This window comes from Opisthocomus hoazin, chromosome 8 (genome assembly GCF_030867145.1).
Source record: "Opisthocomus hoazin isolate bOpiHoa1 chromosome 8, bOpiHoa1.hap1, whole genome shotgun sequence".
NCBI lineage: Eukaryota > Metazoa > Chordata > Aves > Opisthocomiformes > Opisthocomidae > Opisthocomus > Opisthocomus hoazin.
Window position 1 is genome coordinate 48,481,382 of NC_134421.1, and position 23,990 is coordinate 48,505,371.

Sequence of the window (23,990 nt, forward strand, 5' to 3'; positions counted from 1 at the left end):
CCCAGCCGCCCCCCTGCAAGGCTTCTCCACACTGGCTTGGCTTCAGACCCCTCGTGCAGCTGCTGGGCTCTTTGCTGTCTCCTTCGGCAAAGCAAAAGCTGAGCTCTGGGAAGCAATAAAGCCAGTAATCTCTGCAAGAACGAAAGGAAAATGTTTTGACTTGGCCACTCAACTGTTTTCTGTGACCTTCTGAACTGGCAAGAGAAGGCACTGATTGTGCCAGAGGTTGCAGCACCGAGGAGGGTGGAGGAGCCTGGAGCAGAAATAGGTCTTTGTTTAAAACTAACACGGGCCGTGAGAATAACGATTTGGTACAGTCAGTTGCTAGTTAGAAATACTGAGAGCAGAGATACGGTTCTGGACCAGAAGGCCACAGTAACTAATGGACAGGAACTTCCATGAAAAATAAGGGTGGGAGAATCACAGAATCACGGAATCATAGGGGTTGGAAGGGACCTCTGTGGGTCATCCAGTCCAACCCTCCTGCCAAAGCAGGGTCACCTACAGCAGGCTGCACAGGACCTTGTCCAGGCGGGTCTTGAGTATCTCCAGAGAAGGAGACTCCACAACCTCCCTGGGCAGCCTGTTCCAGTGCTCCGTCACCCTCAGAGGGAAGAAGTTCTTCCTCATGTTCAGACGGAACTTCCTGTGCTTCAGTTTGTGCCCATTGCCCCTTGTCCTGAAGACGGTCCTGACGTTGGCTTGGAGATGGCAGTTGACTGATGTTCTGAGGTGAGGATGTGTGAGGGAGCTCAGTCTGTCAGCCGATCTGCACACACACGATTCATCACACAGCAAATAGAAAGAGGATTGAAAAAGGTGGCAGGACAGAGGGCAGTGATCAGGCACAGGGCACCAACGGGCAAGAGTGCTGCCCGGCAGCCTGCTTACGTGCACGCAGCCCCTTTCACCCCTCTTCTCTCTGTTTTCCCCTGCTTATTCTTTCCCTGTCCACCTTGATCACTGTTTCTCCACCCTGATCTCTCTGTCTCTTTGTAGATAAACAACCTAATTACCTGTTCTTCATGGATCTCAGTTTTCTCACAGCCGTACCCAAACGTGAAACCTCTGATGCTGCCACTTGGAGCATCTCAGTCATGCATGGTGTTATCACCCTGCGACTTCTGGCCTTTCCAGAAGGTTTCCACCAGTGTTTGGCCTTCCCTTGCCCAAGTCCCCATGACCGGGCTGTGAAGTGCAGCGAGGGTTCCTCACACCCCTCCTAACGTCTGCGCTTGCCCGCAGCTTCCCCTCACGCACCCAGCAGATCCCCGGGACCCGCGCAGGCAGCTCAGCCGGCGGCCACGGCCGCCAGCCATGGCCTGCAGCTACACATGCCTGCCTCTTTCGTTCAAAGCCATAACTAGCTGAATAATTCAGAAATGAGGGAACTGGCTTTTCTGACCCAAGACATCTTTATTCAGATTTTACACTTCCCCCCCCACCCCCACCCCCCGCATATTTGCTCATTCTGAAGTTCCGGAAGAACAGGACAAGATACGGCTGCTAAGTGGAAGCAAACTTACAATGTATCCCTAGAGAAATTTAACACCATTGAAAAATAGGATCTAATTTTTTTGTGTGTTATATGCGTGTTATTTTGGGGGTGTTAAGCGGTTCAAATACACAGCACTTGCTCGTCTTCCCAAAGGATGTACATTTTTACAACACTCTTGAGTTACACGTGCATTTCCTTCACAGCTCTCGGGCACAAAGCTGGTGCGCACAAAGGTGTCTGGCGGCTGCTTGCTGGGGAAAGGGAATATCTTCTCTTTCCAGGCGGCCTGGGGGTCCCTCAGCACTCCCTCGAAAGCTCTCGGGGTGACTGACACCCTCCGCTTGCGCATCTAGGCCGACGAGGACAGCTGTGTTGTACAATTTACCCCGTTTGTCCCAGAACCGTCGTGGTGTGGCTGAAGCCGGCAGGCAGCCAAGCAGCGCGTGGCCGGTCGCTCGCTCCCCGCCGCAGTGGGACGGGGGAGGGAATCGGAGAAAAGGGAAAACTCATAGGCTGAGATAAGGCAGTTTAATTGAACAGAAAAGGAAGGAATAATAATAATAATAATGAACTATGCAAAACAAGCGATGCACAATGCAGTTGCTCACCGTGGACTGACCAACGCCCAGCCCGTCCCCAGCAGCAGCTGCCACCCCCCGGCCAGCTCCCCCCGTTCATACGATGAGCATGACGTCATACGGTACGGAATAGCCCCGGTATCCCGTCCTGGCTGCGTCCCCTCCAGCTCCCCGTGCACCTCCGGCCCCCGCGCTGGCGGGGCACCGTGAGGAGCCGAGCGGTCTTTGACTCGGTGTAAGGGCTGCGCAGCAGCAGCCAAAGCATCCCTGCGTTATCAACATCGTTCTCATCCCAAACCCGAAACCCAGCACAATACCAGCTGCTTGGGAGAGAATTAACTCTGTCCCAGCCAAAACCAGTACACATGGGCACAATTTGTCCTTTCTTAATCTCTAGGGGTGCCTGTATGAGAGATGTTAATCATGATCTTGTGGCCATTTCCAAACCACATTCCAGAATCTTCTTACCGTGTACTTCTGCACTTCACCCACAACAGAAGTAACTGTAATGCTTGTGTGCTACTTCCCCAGCCTTTTCTTCAGGGAAAATGGGCCTGTAGCCTCAAATAACTTCATGCTTTTCACTTTGGTATCTTCTACTAATGGAGCTGCAGTTGCATACAGTTGTATATACAAAGTAGGTTTTAGGCCAATTAATTTCATTGTGTTTTCCAAGCCTCTATGGACCAAAAGCAAAAAAGGAATCCTCCTTTCTAAAATCCCATCTTGATATAACTGCTCCTTTCAACCTAAACTGGTTTGCAGACATTGTAAAATGATAATCCAAGGAATCGGCTGTTGTTCAAGGTTTCTTCCAGAGATGTTTGTAATCACATGCATCATCTTAGCATGCTGACAAGTTATTTAAAACATAAGTGCTTAGGATAATCTCTTTACTCACACATATTGGTTTTGATCTAGAAAAAAATAAGAATCGTAAAAAAATCTTCTATAATCTTCAACTGTGATGGATTACAGATTTTAATAAATGCGTGTCAGTTCCCCTCTCAGACAAAGGCCATATTCTAATTAATTTTTTTCCTGTAATCCAAGCTACAGACTCAAAAGACACACAGCCTGCCTTTTCAAACTGGGTCAAGTGTGGAAAAGATGTTATGTATCTGTTATCTCCTGCAAGAAGTAGGATATCAATAAACAATGTCAGTTTAAGATTTTTATGTTACAAAGCTATGCTGTCATGAGTGCCAAAGAAAACTTGATTAGTGAGCTTCCTCCTCAGAAATCATAGGTGAGTAGAGAGTTAAAAAAAACCCAAAACTGAAGTGACTTACTAACATCACCAACTTTTTAATGCTTGTGGTGCTGTGCTTGAACACCTGCGGAAAAGTTTTAGAAAAGTCAGCAATAAACGATGACCAGAAGTCACACAAACTCATAGCTACCAGCACAACCATGTATTCATTACAGACTTCAGCACGGACTTTGAAAATGAGTTGAGTGAACTAGTTAGCAAGGTGTTATCACAATGCTTTACCTGGCACAGCTCGTTGCGATGCCCAAGGGTAACAATGTGTGCTATTTCAGACGGGTTGAAATTTTCTGTGGTAAACGCTTCCTTCGAGATGAGTTTGGCAGAGTCAAGCGCGCTTCTCTCTGGAATCCCTCTGAAGCGTAAGCAAAGCGGGGCTGGGGAGGAGAGGAGCCGTGTTCCCCTGCTGAGGGTTAAAACCAGCAATGTAGACCCAACTGCTAGCAGCAGCCTGAGGCGTCCCAGGTTACAGCCCTGGTCTTCAGACTTCCCTGCAGCAAAGCCGAGGTCTGACCACCCATCTCTGTTCCACAGGTTTGTGCTTTGGTGGCTCAGGGACTTGACTTTACAGAGAGGAACCTGATGAGGTTCAACAAAGCCAAATGCAGCGTCCTGCACCTGGGGAGGAACAACCTCATGCACCAGTACAGGCTTGGGGTGGACCTGCTGGAGAGCAGCTCTGCAGAGAGGGACCTGGGCGTCCTGGTGGACGACAGGTTAACCATGAGCCAGCAGTGTGCCCTGGCTGCCAAGAAAGCCAACGGGATCCTGGGGTGCATCAAGAAGAGTGTGGCCAGCAGGTCGAGGGAGGTTCTCCTTCCCCTCTACACTGCCCTAGTGAGGCCTCATCTAGAGTACTGTGTCCAGTTCTGGGCTCCCCAGTTCAAGAAAGATGAAGAGCTACTGGAGAGAGTCCAGCAGAGGGCTACAAGGATGATGAGGGGACTGGAACATCTGCCCTACGAGGAGAGGCTGAGGGAACTGGGCTTGTTCAGCCTGAAGAAGAGAAGGCTGCGAGGGGACCTAATAAATGCTTACAAATATCTGAAGGGTGGGTGTCAGGAGGATGGGGCCAGACTCTTTTCAGTGGTGCCCAGTGACAGGACAAGGGGCAATGGGCACAAACTGAAGCACAGGAAGTTCCATCTGAACGTGAGGAAGAACTTCTTTACTCTGAGGGTGACAGAGCACTGGAACAGGCTGCCCAGGGATGTTGTGGAGTCTCCTTCTCTGGAGATATTCAAGACCCACCTGGACAAGGTCCTGTGCAGCCTGCTGTAGGTGACCCTGCTTCGGCAGGAGGGTTGGACTAGATGACCCACAGAGGTCCCTTCCAACCCCTACTATTCTGTGATTCTGTGAAAAGGACAAGAGGGAAGAGAAGTCTCTCAGGACATTTGGCCACATTTCCCCCGATTCCCCTCTGTTTTCCAATTGCATCCTTTTCTTTTCAGAACAAAAAAAAAGTAGGAAAAAACCCCTTCCGGCTCACTGAACTCATTCCCTCGTTTCAGCAGAGTCACATCCTCTGACCCTGTAGCGAGTCACAGTGGATTTGAGATGGCCTGACTTGCCTTGATCAATTCCGCTGGACACTCCAAGCTACATTGCTTTTTTCTACCCCTCCTCGTTAGCCTAAACACAGTCAATTTACCTCCAGTTTTCCTCCTCTTGAACAGCTGTTGTGCCCTGAGCACGTGTCCTTTGCCTGGCAGTGACGCTTTGGTGCTCCAGTCCCTGAAAAGGGAGACAGTTCTCGTCCACAGGAATATCCAGGGCAGAGAGAGAGTGAAACACCGGGGCCAGGAAAGGAGTCTGAGTGTGACGGGGCTCGAGCACCTCCACCTCAGAAAGAAACTGCCACCTTATCTGTCAGGGAGAGCTAGCACCACGATAAATTCCAAACTGAAAACCTAAGAGACAGAGAGTGACAAACCATCTGTCCCTTGCAGCCTGGTGTGAACAAGCAGCGAAGGGCGTTCCAGCCCCAGCAGCGACAGCAGAAACCAAACCACGCATTCAGCTGGGCACGGCCCTCAAGCTGAGCTAGCAGTTGGACACCAAGCTTTCGTTTCTTCATGGGGCACAGGAGACACGGTGTATTTACTGTTCTTTTTCCACTTGATGAGTTGTCCTTGTGTCCATGTGCTAAGAAAAAAATGCATTCTCTTCAGCTTATAGCTGAAGGTGTCTAGATACAGACTACAGATACAGGTGTATATACGTGTGTGTGTGTTTATCTGTTAGACGCGGATGCTCAAACAATCCCTGAAGAGACCGGTCTTGTGAGCGGAGCAAGAAGTATGAAAAGATATTTCATGTGCACAGAGCAGTCCGTGTGTAGACACCCTTTCAATATAACCACCTACGTAAAAAAAAAAAAAATCCCATTCATACAATCCCATCTCTAGACAACATGGCAACAAAACACAGGTTTTCAGATTTATTTTTCAAGCAATCTTGTGCGTAAGATACAATTATATTTCCAATAATATGCAAACACAACTGAGAAGTCTAATCTTTATACAAAAGCTGAGCAATAAATTCATTTAAGTCTAAACTTAGGAAACAAAAAGCAGCATTGCACTGGGAAACAGAAACGTATTCCGATACAAAATGTTTCAAAAAAGTAGCAGTGTTTCATGAAGAAAACACCCTGTAGTGCTCATTCTTTTTATACTCCAAAGAGATGACGTTAAAGAAAATCGGATTTTCTTTGCATACTGCATTTCCTGGGCAGAAAAGCAGGCTAGGTACATGCATATATGCGGAGTCACAACTCCATGGTTGCATATTTGTAGGGTAAAGGAGGGAACAGAGAGTTCTTGAGTGAAATCCTGGTCTCACCAAGCCCTGGACTGGAAGAGACCCGCAGATGCAAGTCTAATTTTAACCCTTAGTTGTGAGCCTTCAGTCTACCAAGGGAAGGAGGAAGCAGCAGAGAGCAAAATGTTCCCTGCAAGCTTCCTCCTCACCCCAGATGCACGTACCAGCCGTACAAGAGGCCAACAGCCTGGAAGGTCAGTGGGAAGCGAAGCCACTTAGCGGAGCCAGGATTTCATCCGATACTCAGAATATGCATGGCACTGTAACAGAATCCAGATTTGACAGTACAAAAGCATTCAGTGGTTCATTATGAAAAACCCTCCTCTGGCAATAACACTCTGCCCTTCATTATTCCTTCTCCCTTTGGCTCCTTTCACCCTCCTCTCTGCTGCAGTTGCTATTTCACTACATTTACACGAAGCAAACCCAAATCCTGAGTAGCAAAACTTGGACAACTACCCTTGTGGCTGCTTTTCCTGCCAGGCAGAGCAGCGCCTGGAGTTCCAGCCCCTGGGGACCGCGACAACAGCCCTACGCTTCTCCAGAGCGAAAAGGCTGTGCGTCTCTCGGCAAAGTGCGCCTGTGGGCCAAGCTGGAAGACGGCTTCCGGCGTCAGTATTCGGCTTCAGAAAAGGGGAGCTCCAGACTGCTGCCCAGCGCCAGCGCAAATGGTACCTGCCCGCAGCACCGTGCGTCACAGGCCCAACTGGTGGAAGCCGCAGCCACGCCTGCGCTGCAAGGCAGTGCAGAAACCTCTGAGCGAAAGCCACGGCAGCAGCCCCGAACTGCCCTGTCGGAGAGCAGCTGCCCGCCGGCTGACGTTCAGCTCTGGGCTGGGGCGGGTGCCCTGGTACTGGTGCCGGGCTGGTGTGGCTGGGCAGCAGCGAGCCGGTGCCCGGGCAGGCTCTCACCAGGCCGAAGTGGCACTGCGCTGAGCGGCGCGGACAGGCGCCCGAACGAACGCACGCTTCCACAGCAAAAGGACAGCAGCTAAATCAAAACAGGAGCGCCCTAAACCTCTCAGCCTGCGGCACTTCCAAGCGGCTTACGAAGGGAATAGACTGTGTAGTGTAACAGGACCGAGCCGGGACGAGGCGCACAGCCTCAGCGGGAAGGGTGACTGCGGCCCTGGGGCGGCCTCTGAGCACACGGCCGGCGTGGCGTTTCAGCACACCCTCCCAAGCGGCAGAGCTCAACGCTACCGCGCTCTGCTCGCAGCACCAGGCGACACGCAACAGCGGGTATTTCAGCATGCTGCAGCCACCTTCCGCCCCGTAATGGGACGGGGTAAGGGGAGGGGGGGGGGCTCGCTTCAAACTTCCTCCCTCCTCCAATTAATTTAAGTTTACATTCGTAAGAGAGGGATTTCAAAAATACTAAGATCTAGATTTCAAATATTTAACAACTGAACATTTTCAAGATTTAACAGGATCTTATTTGCTAGCAGTGCAGAATTCCTAAGCTATTTCCCGCATATTGTTATTGCAAAAACATTCACAAATGCTGTTAAAAGGAAAGGGACAAAAAGACTTAAGATTTAAGTATCACTTTCATATCTGTTATTCTCATAAATTATTTTTACCACACGAACAATCAAGCTTGATCAATGGAATTCATTAACCACGTGTTTCCACCACAAAAGAACCCACTAATAGATTTCTCTTTCAGCTTCAATTTGTCTCAACAATAACCCTATACACTCGGAAGATAAACTCCATTAATCAAAAAATTAGTCCCGAGATATTTTAGGAAAGACACATGGAAAGATCTGATTGATGCTGAAACACGTACATGAAAGCGTAACAGTTTTCAGAGGAAAATACCACAATACAGGTGGGTGTCTGCAGTTCCTACATGGAAGTCAGGGGACCGACCGGTCTCACGGCAGGCATCGCTGGTGTGTGACACGGCCGGTGCTGCCTTCAGCTGGCCCACACTGACAGGCTCAAAGGCAGGGGGGGAAACCAAAGCCAAAGCCCAGTTCGATCCACTGCTTCCAGTTACTGCTTGACAACGCTGTGAGTACTGCACACGATGCCTTCCGCCCGAACACGCTCCAGTATTGGTCCGTACACGTTCCTGGTCAACGGTGTCACCACACCTCGGACATCTAGTTCACCTGAGACAGATAAAGGCAGGGAAAACAAGCGCTGAGCGCTGTACCGGGTTTACCCGGCCAATCTCTGGCAGCAAGGGCTGCGGGCGGCCATCGTGGGGAGAGTAGAGGCCGGGGCTGCCCCGCGCCAGACACAGCCGGGCCCAGCCAGCTCCAGCCGACCCCACCGCAGGGCACAGCCGAGCCCCTCGTCCGCAGTGGCGGCACCTCTGGGAAAATGTATTTAATAAAGGGCAGAATGCTGCACGGCAGTGAGGAAAAACGAGTGAGAAACAGCCCTGTGACAGAGGAGGGGGAAGAGCAGAGGTTCCCCTCCAGCCCGTGGAGAGACCACGGTGGAGCAGGGCAGCAGAATGCAGAGGGAGGAGTGGCAGAGAGGAGCTGCTGTGGACCGGCCACCGGCCCCCATTCCCCCCCGCCCTGTGCCGCTTGGGCTTGGAAGAGTCAGGAGAGGAGAGCTGAAGCTGAGCCTGGGAAAAAGAAGCGGGGGCAAAGGCGTGGTTTTGTCTTTGCTTCTCACTGACCAAACACAATTTCATTGGCAATACATTAATCTTTCCAAAGTTGAGCCTGTTTCGCCTGGGACGACAACTGGTGAGTGATCTCCCTGTCTTTATCTCAACCCATGAGCTTTTTCCATCTTATTTTCTCCCCCCGTCCTGCTGAGGAGGAGGAGAGAGCGGCTGGGTGGGCGCCTGGCAGCCAGCCAGGGTCAACCCATCACAGGTGAAAACAGCAATTTGCAATTACATAAAATTTATTTTTCATATTTTTACATATATATATGCAGATTTATCAACCTTGGCATCACATTCTCACACAGCAGCAGCACTGTATTAAAGAATAAAGAAAAAGGTTTGAAATATGTAGTAGCATAAACAGCTTGAATTTAATCCATAGAGCTGTGAAACCACGAATAGGTGAAAAGCACTTCAAGTTCAAAGGTTTGGTTTTCATTTTTTTAAATAACAAAAAAGACAAACACACCCCACCCAACCCCAAAGTTTTTGCTCATTTCAGTTACCCAGGAGAACGAAGTTTTAAAGGTTAAGAGCAAGCTAGGTGAAATCACATTATTTCCTTAAACACGGTGATGACCAGGCAGAGTCTGCCTGTTTACACACACACACGCACACACGCACACACAAAACCAGGCAATGCGCCTCACGTGATCAATCGGGAAAGGACCATTTGAAGTCACTGGTATGTTCAGCATAGATGTATTTTAGCCTGCTTCACTGCAGCATAATCAATTGTAATTTACCATACCAAAGGTCTCCTCTATACCAGCGAAACACTGAAAATTGAATTACTAAAAGTCTCTATAGATTAAGAAGTTAAGAAGAGTCACTGAAACATCCCAACATGCAGATTAAAAATTCCTGTAAAGATGACAGGAAAAGTTCGATTAAATTTAAAAATATGTATGTACATATAGTTCAGAAACACTACACATCTGCTTTCGACAGGCAGAAGGATCCAGAGTGCTGAAATACTGTTACTGAAGCCTGAACAGTCACTTACCATCTAGAACCATCTTAGCAGCAATAGCCGTGGGGTATCCGACCGTTTTAGCCATTGCAGAATATCCTCTGTTATCACCATAGACAACCAGATCAATAAATTTGTCTTCCAAATGACCAGAAGGATGCCTGAGACCTATTTCATTTCTCATAATAATCATATCTCGCTCTCCGGTGCCTAACAGAAAAGCAGACACACTCTTTATTACTTGTACGTCAATCACATAAAGATGAGGTTCCTGAGGAGCAAGGCACAATGCACACACAGCACACGTATCAGGCAAGTGACTTGAGATACTGACTATTGGGGAGGACAGAAATTAAGACGAAACTAAAAACATAACCTGGAAAGAAAAGGATATATTGCGGGGGTAGAGAACATCACAAGATATTAAAAAAACCTTCATGTCAGTTTTTTTAACGAAGGTGAACAAATTAATCTAATTAAGGCTGGTAAGAGATATTGGCTTGTTCCACTCAAAGCCATGAAAGAGAATTTACCACATACCAAAAGGCAGCTTCATCTCCATGTGCTTCGCGAGAGCCCCCACAATGGAATCTGCTGCTGGAACTGGTTCGTCTCCCAATAAACCTAGCCTGGCAGAAGAAACGAGACAGAGTTTTATCACTGCCTGCCAACAGCTTAGTCTCAGTTGTGTAATTTCCAGCTTGCTCAGCACACCAGTTAGTTAAACAGTCTCAACATGGACCAAAATGGGTAGAACTGAAAACCCTGTTTTCTTTTTTTTCTCCCCTTTTTCTTAAAAACCTTTAACAATCACTGGAACATCTTACCATTCCACTGCCTCCAGCTGACTTTTGTCCTTTTCCAGTTTGCTAAATACAACTTCTTTAAGAACATGGTACTCAGCAGGGGCCTTAATTCCAACCAGTTTGCACATGAGCTCTTTCTGTAAAAGAGAAAAAAGTTCCTGAAGGACTGACATCTGTTCCCACTGCTTTTCAGTCAAGGTTTCGAGAATCCACTGCTCCACTAAGTTCAGTTAATATCCAGGACATCCACAGGTTATGTTTATAGGGAAAGTGACATCGTTTGAGATTTTTAATTGCAACAAGTGAAAACAGGGGTCATCATTCCCTAAAATACTCTGTACTCCACCACTCAGCTGCTTCTCCCTACTTTTTAGTCTTACCCCTTCCTCTGGCAGTGAAGAAAGAACATAGAAATCTGTACAAACAAGGAACACTGGAAGGATGTTAGGGTGAAAGAGAAGCTGGCCAGAGAGTCAGGAACTCAAGGATATCTCTCAGCTGGTCTAGAAATGGAGAATGTCCCTTTCCAAAGGAAGGAAACAGACTGGTGAGATGAACGAGGCTACCAAAAAGCTTTCTGACGATTTTTGTGCGTATCTGAAGGTCACTTTGTGCTATCTGGATGCTAATTGTTGCTTGCTTCATTCATAGCAGGACAGATAATAGAAGGAGCTATGAACAAGACGTGAAGCAATCAAGAACTGCAGAGCCTGTCAGAAGCTCAGGTTAGCCTATCTACAAAGAAAACTAAAATCACAAGGTAGAGGAGATAAAAGGGAAGTATTAAAATGTAACAACATTGCTGAGATCAGGTTTGCAGTGAGACTAATGAGTTTATAGTTCTTATTCGCAGATCATATGACACTGTATCCTTATTCATCAAGGCTAGGACTGAAAATTCTAGCTATATTTGCAAAGAAAACTTGGGGCTATCATCCCTATAACTGAAAGTGGACAAAAATAATCTCAAAAAAATAAAGTAATTCCTAGCCTATTTTACGATGCTGGTGGACCATTTTACAGTCACTGAAATGGACACACTGCTGAAATGGCAGCCCATACAGCAGCCCCAAAACCCTGCAGTCTGGGAAGATGAGCAGTGCTGTGTGTTAGTCGGAGACAAGCAAGGCTGGGCCTCTTCACCTTGTGCTTTCTTGGTTTCGAGAACACTCAAGACATTCTTAACTTGAAATAATGGCATCATCAGAAAAATACTGTGCTCTCCTGCGATCATCACACAGCGTAAGCCTGGTGTCTTTTTACAGATTAATGCCAATAAAAGCACAAGGAAAGAAACAGGAGACAGATGCGAATTTTGTTAATCTGAGTAATAAACGAAGTTACTCTTCCAGCGGTTTCCAAAATGGAAGAAAAAGTTCTCACAAAACAGACAAATGGACCAGAGAAGTAGTAAGCTCTTTGTAAATTCAGCTCTCTACACCACACTGAAATATGAAATTCCCTGCTTTGTCCACAGAGACAACCAAAACGTCGACTGTCAAATGTAACAGCAGCGCATCATAGGACTCATACTGAGAGTGAGACAATGTGAGGCATCAGTAAGCAAGACACAGAAGCAGGATAACAGAAGACAAAAAAATGCTTGTACACAGGAAAAAATATTTTAATATACTCATTTAGGCATGATCTCTTACTTGTTGATACCCTAAAAAAATACTTTTACACTGAAGATCATCGGCCGGTACCAATACGGACACTGCAAACTCACAGCACTGAGTGCTGTATTCTGACTAGCAGAAAATGTAAGACAATTCCTAAAAATATTGTACATGACTCTGAGGGTCATCTTGCCCAACACCCTACATGAAGCAGGAGTAACACCCACACTCAAGCCAGCTGTGACTTTGTCTAGCTGAGTCCTGAAAGCCTCCAGCGTCAGAGGCTCCAGAGTCTCTCTGGGGAACCTGTTCCAGCACTGTATTACATTCCTGCTAAGGAAAATCTTCCTGAATTCCACAAACAAAAAGCAGAGAAGACCAGGATGCAATACAAGATTCCCATTGCTAGGCACACCCAAGCCTAGCAATAAGCAAAACATTAATAAAACAGACAAAAGAAGGCAGAGTAATCAGAGTAACTCACCCAGGTTAGAGGTGGTGTGGTTGATCTTAGCAAAGGATAAGGATCTGGGTTAATTAATCCCAGTTTTACAAAGCCTCTCATAGTTTTAGAGTATCCCTGCAATAAAAGAATAACACAGTTAAAAATAACAAACACTTGAAACTGAGGTGAATATTTCTCCTTGTTCTGAACATACTGGTGGACACAGCCATGGCAGCATTAAGCATTATTCCCATGGGAAGGTAGCCACAATAACACGATGCCAACAGGGTTACTGCTACAGAGCGGTACCGTCCCCAACACCTCTCCAGCCACTTTTTCAACACCCTCTTTTAATGACTTCTCGCTATTATTCTGCCATCAATACTTCCATGGCAAGTAGCACTGGTTCACGAGACCAAAGGGCTAAGCTGGCCAGCACCAGCCCCGACTCCAGCACGTCCTTACAGACGGGTTGTATCAGCCACAAACCAACTGCTGGATACAGACAGCCCAACGCTGAACTCTGCTCACCCCAGTTTTACACCTGTCTTATTGTATGGACATCAGATAAACCAATTTCAGAGATAAGAATCCTGCGTGTTTGTAGCTTTCCTTCGGAATATCAGCGAGACAACCAGGGTATCGACGAAATGGTATTTAAAAGGAGTTGCAAAGGCTGCAATAGGTGGCACGATAAAAGAAGTCTCCTCTGGTTACTGCTCATTTTTATTTGTATCCCATTAACACTCCCACATAGCTGCTGGATACCTGAAAGCATTTACAGGCAAAGTGACTAGAAACACTGTAAACAAGCAGAATGGTGGAAATAAAGCACCTTTAAAGAGGGCTAATTATAATTAGAAGACACCTCCACCAGCACTAGGTTATCAGCTCAGATGACCTTGCAGAGAGATCCTTCGGTGACACTTCTTTTTAAACCGACTCCATTAGCTCTCTGAACTTAATCTATAAAAGGCTCTCTGGGAAGATGTCAGCCTCCACACCGAACCGATTGCCTTCTGCTCTGCGACAGGGCAGCACATGCAAAGCACCAACGTTAGCTTCTGCCTTGCTCAGCACGATGTTCTGGCATGTAGGTACCACACTGGCAGAGGTACGGCAAGCACTCACACGCAGCCCTACCAACATCACCCCAACCCAAGGTGGTGGACTTGCTTCGGGGGTTAAGAAAACAGCACTAATCACAGAAATGTCATTCTTGCAGCACACTGGTAACAACAACTCTTCATGCCACCCTGACATTTTTGCTTTTCTTTGTGCTAACACTTATATAAAAGAAGAAAATTTTACCAGGCACCAAATGGAAGAGTAGATACTGTCATATTAAGACTTCATGATGCGATAGATGCCTTCCACATATTTATAGCTTCTGAACAAGAGATCATATCTAGATTGACAAAAAGAGAGCTATTGCAACTTGTAGCCCTTATTCCTCCACATAGGCCTTCCATCATCTTCTGCTAAGCAAGCCTCCCTCCCAGAAATAAAGAAAAAAATCCTGTTGTATTGCAACAGAGGAATTAAGAGGGAAAGGACATACACATCATCCCTCAAGCCGTGTGCAAAACAACAGTAACTTCAACCTTGACATCAACGTTAACTCAACAGACATATCACGACATCCATAAAAGCTTTTTCAAGCCTTCAGTATGGTTTTAGGTTTATTCCTTCTTGACCAACTACGTAATAAAAAAAAAAAATCTGAAAGAAAAAATACTATGTTTTGACTCTGCTTTGTGCACCTAACAAATGAAAGGAAAACAGTCTGTCCATTAGAAGGAAAACACATTTATCTCTTAACATTTTATTTAACTGACCAAAATGTTAAAGCTGCTCAAATTCAAGATTTCCAGTTACTTAATGAAAAATTTTCTCAGTTTGGTGAAAACCCATAATCTTCTGTAAGATTTTTACATTATGCTTTTCACAGAACTATAAGCGACAAACTGTAAGTTAAAATTTTTGTCAACTTTAACAGATCAAGTCTTAAAAATGCATAACAGCAACACACAAACCTGTAAGATTGATTTAATTCTTTTTTAAATCTTCTATTGATCTAACACCAAATAGAGAGCTAGAGAAAAAAAGAAATACAGGTACAGACTATGCAAGCTAACTAACCAGCTGCCTAAAACAAGTAAAACTACTTTTCTGGTTTGCAGCAAACACCTGTTAAATAAACCAAGTAAAGCTACATTAAAAAAATGAGAAAAGTGCTTTCAATTATCTCTCAGTTGGGATAATGGAGAGCTCATAAATAGCAAGTACAGAGCAATAAAAGACCAACTTTTAAATACATAGTTTTACAGAAATGACAACATTCACCTCTTGAGGAAAACAATAACAACAACAACAACAACAACAACTTACTTTGTATCTTAAGGTGCCTCTCAACAAAGTGTGAGCTGTCTGAATACCGTATGGCTCAGCATATTTTGTACTGTCCCTGTTAGGAAAACCTTCAAGATTTAGTCCTGGGAAAAAATCCATCGAAGTGACAGAATCAAGTAATGCTCCTCCAGCCGGAATATTTATAATCTAAATTTTGTGGAAGAACAGCAATATTATTTCAGAGCAGTGTTACTTAAATTATATTACAACAGAAAAGATGAAGTGTGCTCAAAATAGGAACAATACGCTTAGTGCTTCTGGTGCAAACAAAGGCCCAATCTAAATAAAGCAGTTGCACAAGCCATTTAAGCACATCCTGTGATGGAGGAGCATGCACTATGTCAGCCGTTACTAATCAGAGGGCTAAAACAAGCCACATCCTTCTCACATACACTGCTAATTCCTGCTGCATTTATATTAAGGTGGTAGGTCCCCACTTCACTGACATTAGTGTAATTCTGGAGCACCTCCCCAGACTACACCAGTGTGAAGGGAGATTCTGCCCATAGGCTCCCTGCTTTTTGGTAATTTTTTTAATCCTCTTTTCTTGGGGGGAGGAAACAGAAAATGTAAAGAGAAGGATGGAGTTTTGTTTCTTTTTTTCAAAAAATATTAAAATAAATCAGGGGATATCACACTGATATAAAATTGCTGTCCGTCTGTACCTCTACATGCAGCTACAAAGCACAGACAGAAGGTACCACTGAAGGAAAACAAAATAAGCTTGATGAGTTCTATTATCACTCCCAACCAAAGCCTTGAACCCTGATGCCTTCAAGCAGCTGATGCACAGATCTGCTATGCAGCATCAATACAAACTCATTTTGTGACTTCTGAGCAAAGGAGCAAGGTTTCCTTCTAGAAGACTGAAGAAATAAAGGCTGCAGCAATGCTGAAAGATCCTATTGTGTTTGTCAGGCAAGACACTAGCTTGGAAGAATCCTGCGCAACAGCCAAAGACAGCTAAGGATTTAGTGGCAAGGAGGTAAAACTGTACAATTTACTGACAAGCACGCATAGTGCTCTCATAATGAATCATTCATATGCATGATCTAATTTTTCCTAGCAATGGGTGAACCAGGTCAGAATTAAATAAGAAACATTTTCACATTCTCCAAGAGACCCTTTCATCTGAAACTTATAACTATGTGTTGTTACTTTTTAAATAATGATCCAATCTACAGTCCCTGAATTTCTCCTTTCTTGCTGCAGTAAGAACACTAGAGCACCAAAATGTCATGATAAAACATCTCAAAAGATTTCTCTGTTTTGCAGATCAGAAAGTTTAGATAATTAGCTAAACTTTACGGTGGTTATACAAGGCAGTCTCCTTGACATTTGAAGAGCCCCTGCTCAGTAACTACTCTGAGCAAGTGGGAGTGATCAAACAGATAGGACTGGAAAGCAGAAATGTGATAATGGCTTGCAATAGCTTTGCACAAATCAGTTACGATCTTCCCACTAAACAGATGCGGTGACATTTGCTAGGTTAAGCCTACGCTAACAACTCCCACACAAACAGCAAAACAGAGCGTAAATAAAACACATCAGAAAGCACTGTACACTTTCACAAAACCCACACTGGGTTATTGGTATTACAGACTGCACCAAAAGAAAAAGAAAAGAAGAAATCAAGAGTTCTGCTATACACTGCAAGTACAGAATGAAGCTGCTTGGTTTACAAACATGACTAGACAGAAAAGCAAGCAGAAGGATGCACACTCACCTTTGATTCACAGAGCCAAAACCAGGGCAATTAAGTGGCAAAAGCAACAGACAACAGGGATGGAAACTGAACCCGGAACACCAACCTCAACCCAGCGCTTTAGTCCTTAGAACATGCTCCTTCTTTGCAATCAGATTCCATACAGAAAGTACGAATGAAGCTGGGAGCAGCCAGGCACCAACATGCTCCAAACACAGGATTAAGTAACATATGCAACTTGCTTAGGCAATTGACTGTCACTGGCTTGAAAGTAAACGCAGCATCTTGCAAATCCCAGTTCCCTCCTTAGCACAATTCCACCTTCTTTATCTGGCTTTAAATGGAAATGTTAGGATTACTTCACCTCTCCATTTTTTAAATACGTAGCAGACTGCACTGTATTCAGCAACACTCCTTGTGGGCTCCAGCTGAACTTGTATCTCAGAGGATTGTCAGAGTGCTCTGGAGCTGGTAGGCCACCACAGAAAGAAGTGTAGGATACAACCTGTCAGATTTATCCACAGGAAAGAAACAATGAAGAGAAGACAGACAACGACGCAAACAGAACAGAGCTGCCCTGCAGAATCCCCATTAGTTCTTCAACTTTCTGCTGACTTTATGCCTCAAATGGGCCAAATCAGACCTACAGGGTTGCATCAGGGAAGGTTTATACTGGATATTAGGAACAACTTCTTTACTGAAAGAGTGGTCAGGCATGGGAACAGGCTGCCCAGGGAAGTGGTGGAGTCACCATCCCTGGAGGTGTTCAAAGGTTTAGCAGGCATGGTAGTGCTTGGTTGACGGTTGGACTTGATGATCTTAGAGGTCTTTTCCAACCTTAATGATTCTGTGATTCTATACAGTGGACAGGGGAAACCAATAGAATTTAACTGAGCAACAGTGTCAAGCTGTCATGCTGCAGGCACTGCCCATAAAGGAGAGGAAACAAAACACACACTGGGGCAAAGCCATCTTAGTTGACAGACTCACCCACTGGATTAGCTGGCACCAAATTCAAAGCATCAGAAAAAGCAAGGTGTCCAGAGTCCGTCACACATCAGTGACATGCCCCAAAACTGAGTGGTGTCAAAGGAACAACTTTACCAATAAAATCTCAGCAGAACTATGCACTACCTGCCAGCCTTACCGTAGCACCAACATCTTTTGCCTTGTCAATACATTCCATCGCCAACATATGGTCAAGACCAGGATCCAAACCCATTTCGCTGATAACTGTAATACCAGCAGCTTCTATGCTAAAAAAACAGAAATGCAGAGCTGTCAGAATATTCACTATTACTGGCCTTTTATTCAGGAAATCTGTCTAACAAAGGCCCAGCAAACGTTCCCCAGCACAGTAAATTCTGGGCTCTGTCTGCAGCTTGCGGAAAAAAACAGAAACAGATGTTAAAACCTAAACAGCAACAGTTGTCCAAGACTGGTTGTAGCCTTGGTTTCTCTTACTTTGCTGCAACATCTAAGGGCTGGTGTAGAAAGAAATTCCTAACAGCTACTCCCTATCCTACAGTCTCCCGGACAGTGCTATAAGAAGGTAATAATGCAGAGGGCAGCACAGAGCTATTCATAATCGCCCTCAACTGCCCCTGCGGGGGAGACAGATTGAAAGGTCTGCCTTCCCAAACTACAAGCATTTGGGTTTTCTTTTTTTTAACAGTTGCCTACAATCCCAGAGCAGCTCACTTGTCACCACTAACTGAGGCGAGTTATTTTATTTTCAAAATCACTTTGTGTTTTGACAAATGAGAAGTGTATTTTTTTTTTCAGTGTGATATGACCTCTTGGTGTCACAGCAAGAAGGGGAGGAGAGGACCCTAAACCTCCCTCATTGTCTGCCACACTGGTTCTCTACCTGTCTAGCTTTCTCTGTTTTATCTTTCGTAGAGACACAGTATGTACCATTTTCATCTCACTCACTTGAATTCACTTCAGAGTTTCCAGCACCATGACTGAGAGGAGCACCTAGATGAAGCTCCATGCCCAAAACAACTTCCAATCGTGTAACAAGACAACAGAAACATTAGAAGCTAGAACTGTCACCTGTTTGAGACTAATACAGTGGGCCTGTCCAAAGAAGGTGGCAGGAAGGAGCACATCACTGTAGACACAACAAGCCAAGAGTGAGTTTTTATGAGGGGAATGCAAAGGATAACAAACAAGCTTGCTGTCACTGGTAGAACTGGACATCCCACCTGCTCAGCTTGAGTACCAGTCCAGCTCAAACATCCTAACAAGCCTGAAGGGAGAGGGGAAGTCACAGTAACATGTAACAAGGTCGGGCATGCAGAAAAGTACGTTCCAGTGTTTAGAGCTCAAGTCTGACCAGCCTGGGGTACGCACTCACTTCTCTACTCTGCCACAGCCTCTACAAGCATCTTTGGGGAAAGGTACTTAGTCCTCCTTCATAGAAAGGGAAGGAGAAAGAATTCAGAGAACAGGAATTCACAATAAACATTGCAGATGTAATGGACTGCAAAATATTCAGATAATGCACTAAAGAAGGAAGTGACACCAGGGAGATGCTATTCTTGTACCTACCTCTCCTGGAGTTCTTTCATAGCTGGTGTTAAGTAGCTGGCCGTTACCAAGTTTACTTTGCTGTCAATACATTTCTTAGCAACCAAAGGATGTGCTGAATAAGGCAGCAAACTACAAATAAAGGAGAATTATGCAACATCAGAATCCACTAAGTTACTTATGCTGTTACTGGAAAGACACTCACAAACGTTTTTTGTATGCCCACAAAAGAGCTCACATAAACACCGCTGTCGTACCTGCCTTGCCCTGAGCAGTTTCACGCCCACGTAAGCAAAATGCTACCCTATCAGTAGGGCACTGTATGCACTCGGAACAGGCCGCAGGACAATAGGGGAGTCATTCTTTACACAGCGTCTTTTGTCACACTTCTCTGTAAAAAACAAACCACTGGCCTCTTTTCAAGGCCACCTTCTAAACAGGCATGCTGGAGGTTTAGAAGATGCAAAACTGAAAAACTATCCTTGAGAAAGCTTGCTGAAGTACCTTGTGAAAAGCATGCTCCACATGGAAAAGAAACAACACTCGTGACAGCTGCGGCAAAAGGCACAAAATGGCAAGGACTATGAAGTCATTTCCTCCCATTTCAATATCCAGAAAGAGATTTATCTCAGTGGGGTATTCAGGAAAAACAACAAAGATACCAGAATTTTGCCTCCTCTTACAAACATGCAAATTTGATCCCAGAAACACATACACTGGTGGATGCAACTGGCCCCTCACACTAAGGCGGCTGTCCATGTAATGGACATCTAAAGAGATGCTGCAGCCAAAGCCCCTTTGAAAGCCCCAATGCCCCACTAAGTGAGAAGGCAGTGGCCAGTTACAGCTATTTACACACATTAATGTGATGCCAGTTCTTGGGCATTAAAAAAAAAAAAACATTACCATGTTGATTTAGGCAGTGAACAAGGAGAAAGAAGCAGCATGGATTAGGGTTGAGCCTATCAAGTTTTACACAGAATTCTGACCTGATCACAAGGTCGTGTTTCTTCACCAAAGAGGACAGCTTTTCCTCGTGCTTAGTGACATCCATATGAACTGCAGTAACATTGCTGTATTTTTCCGTCAGTTGTTCAAGTTGTTCACTCCTGACAGATGCTGTTTTAAAAGTGAAACACATCAACTGTTACCTAAAGATGCGGGCAAGTCCAAAGCACTCCCACGGATAAATTGTGCTTTACACAGACCTCCTTCTTCCCAAGGAGAAGCAGTTGCATGGATGTTTTCCTTTACTAACAGTTGAAGGGAAATCAAACATAAAGCATCTTGCTTCCCCTAACGTAGTCAATTTTATAATCAATTGCCAGTGTCAAGCCATAGCAGCCGTAACTCAAGAACAAGAATCTACAAAGAATATTTACTCTTAGAAGAACCACTCGCTGCTAAATTGTGTAACCTGAACAGACTTGTAATCAATTAGCAATTTTGTGGGCGTACTTAAAATTAACAAAAGTTTTAACTGCAGTTTTCCTATCAGCAGACTAGGTCAACACAAATTATTTACACAAAACTAGAAGTCATCTCCCTCCTTTTCTACTCTGCGAAGAAGCAGGTCTAGAACATGAGATCAAGGATGGTTAAACCTGTCTTTGTGCAGTAGGACACCCAGAACCCCTTGGCTCACTTGCATCACGTGGACGTGTCCTCCTGGCATGGTTTTCTACCACAGCACTGTCTACATTTGCCAGGTAACAGAGAACCCACATGGTGGGAAAACAGGTAGACTAAACAGAAAGAATCACACATTCATATCTATGTGTCTTTCAGAGAGAGAGAAAAAATGTCTGCTGAATGAATGCATCTCTTATGCACAAATGTGTCACAAAAGTGTCATTAAGTAGTTACAAAGCACCAACACTTTTATTATAAGCTAGGCAAGGTTGTGATCCACCCCAAAAGCACAGTCCCATGTTTTTAACTCTGACCCCTCATAAAAACCTGCAGCAAGGTATATTCTAGGCTTTAAAAAACATACATACTGGAGGTTCAGTCTTTCATACCTCAGATGAACACCTGCCACTCTTTGGTAAGTGTCAACACGTACTGAAAGAGACATCACAAAGTTTTCAGAGAACAAGTGACCAAACCATTGATGGAAGGATGAAAGGACATTATTTTGGAATCCTTAGAAAAACAATATTATCTTGGATCTAGAAGCATACCAATTAAAGAAAGTGTTTGATGGTGAAGAACGCAAATAACAGTCACACAAGAGGGGCGCCTGCATGTGTACGTTCAGGCTCGAGAAAAGTTTTAGAGAAAGATCACAAGAAAGCAGCAAGAGCTGTACTAAACAGTTCTATTGATACAGGAGAAGGTGGCTCATCTGAACTGGAACAGTAATCCCACCACCTGAGGTCTGGGAAAAATAAAATAAAGATGACCAGCAGAAAAATGTAACAACAGCTCTGCTATGCCAAGTCAAAAGTACCACTAGCCCACTCAGGCAGACCAGTGTGGTACTTTGGATATAGGAGTATTAGCGCAAAAACTGTCAGGGGTAAGGAGTCAAAAGGATCAGACAAATGAAAAACTTTACAAAGGAGAGAAAGGGACCCAAAGTTAGAGTAACGAGTAGGAACTCAGTGACATCCCACATACTGCACTACGAAACCAAGCAGCAACTTTTCTTTTCCTTTTTCATTTAGGGGACAGTCACACAATAGACTTGATCTTCATGCTTTGATTTGGGGGCGGAACATCACTTTTGGGTCTACCAACCCTTACTTAAATAAGTCATCCAGAACAAGGTGCAGGGGAAAACTAGAATGACAGAAACTTGCATCATGGCCCTAGATTTACTAAATACTATTGGCATTCAAGAGCTCACCAATTTCCCAGAGAAGCACTGCACAACTAGAAAAGTAGGGGAAAAAATAAAAAATAATTGCCTACTCCAAAAAGGACCTTTCCTTGCAGGTTTACAGCCTCATGTGAGATAGAATAATTAAACTGCATTGAAACAGGCAGAGGTTTTGTTCTAGCTTTGACTTTCACACAGAAATACAGAAAAAGCATGCCTGGTGATTCCAAATTTAGTGAAATTTTGTGTTGCACTGGCTCTTAAGGGAAGACTGCAACAGAAAAATTGTATGCCCAATGTGTTTTAAAAGTAAACTGGTTTTAGATTAGCATCATCCTGCTGAAACGTCAAGTAGCATGACAATTTATCTTGAGACCTAAAGGATTTGAGGTCACTACACAGTACATATTTTCTCCTGGTTTTAAAAATGGTCACTTCTCTAATGTGGCCAAATAAATGCAGATGTGAAGCATTCAATCAGTTTTCTGTGATAGTAGCTATTTCCACAAAAGCACAGACTACTTCACTGAAAAGCAAGAAGCTGACTAGAAGCACATGAGGGGAAAAAGTCCAATGAGGAAAATTTGTTTTTCTTTTTCAGGCTGTGCTTGGTTTAAGTGAGACAGGAAGACCCTAACAATTTTTAAGGTTTTGATGAACATGCAGGTTCAACACAGCTAACTAACAGATTTAGTAAGCATATGCCCAGAAAACCTTACCCCACCCCTCATTCCATGTAGCCATACATTTATAGATAAATCTGGTCAAAAAAAGAAACCTTTCAAAACTTTGTTCCAGTACATTTTAATAGAATTCCTATTTACAGCCAAAACCAGCTTAATAGCTTAGGACAAAAACAATTCACATCATTCACCATTTTTACCATAACAAAGATAAAAACATTAAGCTTTTGCTTAGGCCAAATATGACTAAAGGGCCCAGATTCAATCTGTCTAGTTTCAATATTTACCTGTGGCTTAGACCTACCAATCCTGCACATGCTAATATTATCACTAAAAGGTAGAAATCCAGTTGTTCCTTCCTATTATCTTGCTCCTACTGCCATCAGCACTTACCGTTATATGGAAAGCAGCACTGAAAAAGAGATCCAGGTTAACGCCACCAGTATCTGCCACATCTGACTGGAAGTGAACCTGTTTCATGTCCCAGCTCACCATGCTGCCAGCACCAGGACAGCAATGGGAACACAGCCAGGAGAAAGCAGTGGGCAACGAAGGCAGCAGGTGGGGCACAGGCTTACAGAGAACTGAAAGCATCTGTGCCTTTAACTCAGGGCCTGAAATATGGCCTTTCCAAAGTCAATGTGAAACAAACATTGCCCGAGGGTGATTCTCCATACCCTACTAATCAACTCATGCTGAGAGAAAAGAGCTAGGCAAAATCGTCTACAAATCCAAACCAAAAAAAAGTTGATTACATGAAGATTTCCCAAATAAGATTTTCCTCATTGGGATTTAAAGTGGTGTAGCCTAATAGCAGGGAACCAAATGTGGCACTGTGATGTGTATTTTGTGGTGTCTTCATCTACCTGCCTGCTGTCAAATATTAGACAAGTAACATCTTTGTGTCTCTTCCCTTCTGAGTTTTTTTTTTCCACGTGTGCTGTAGAAACTGGTGTTTTTTAAGCTACCCAGATAAGAGGCACCTGCTGTGTTTGCACAGTGCTTGGCAAACCAGATCTTCCAGTTCACCTGGTTTCCCTTACTGCTGCTGTATTGCAGGGACTGGATGCAGCCTCTGTACTGATGAGGGGATGGACACCGCACATCACTGTAAACCTTCTCTGTTCACCGCATCAGGCAGTGCTAGTAACAAGGGTGCAGCTTCCTCAGAGTTCCCCTCTT

At 44.7% G+C, this 23,990-nt stretch overlaps 1 protein-coding gene across 3 annotated transcripts in view; it reads right to left on the minus strand.

The window, feature by feature from the left end:
• Positions 1-5,775: 5,775 nt before the first annotated feature.
• Positions 5,776-23,990, minus strand: part of AASS (aminoadipate-semialdehyde synthase) — a 31,594-nt gene continuing 13,379 nt past the window's right edge. For all 3 annotated transcript variants that reach the window (XM_075427631.1, XM_075427629.1, XM_075427630.1), the window contains 10 exons: positions 20,291-20,420; positions 19,323-19,433; positions 17,914-18,022; positions 17,131-17,271; positions 15,041-15,208; positions 12,689-12,784; positions 10,607-10,722; positions 10,320-10,408; positions 9,813-9,989; positions 5,776-8,291 (listed from right to left, as the gene is read on the minus strand). In XM_075427631.1, coding sequence (XP_075283746.1) covers positions 8,173-8,291; positions 9,813-9,989; positions 10,320-10,408; positions 10,607-10,722; positions 12,689-12,784; positions 15,041-15,208; positions 17,131-17,271; positions 17,914-18,022; positions 19,323-19,433; positions 20,291-20,420 — 1,256 coding nt within the window. In that variant the 3' untranslated portion in view covers positions 5,776-8,172. The remainder of the gene's footprint in view (positions 8,292-9,812; positions 9,990-10,319; positions 10,409-10,606; positions 10,723-12,688; positions 12,785-15,040; positions 15,209-17,130; positions 17,272-17,913; positions 18,023-19,322; positions 19,434-20,290; positions 20,421-23,990) is intronic.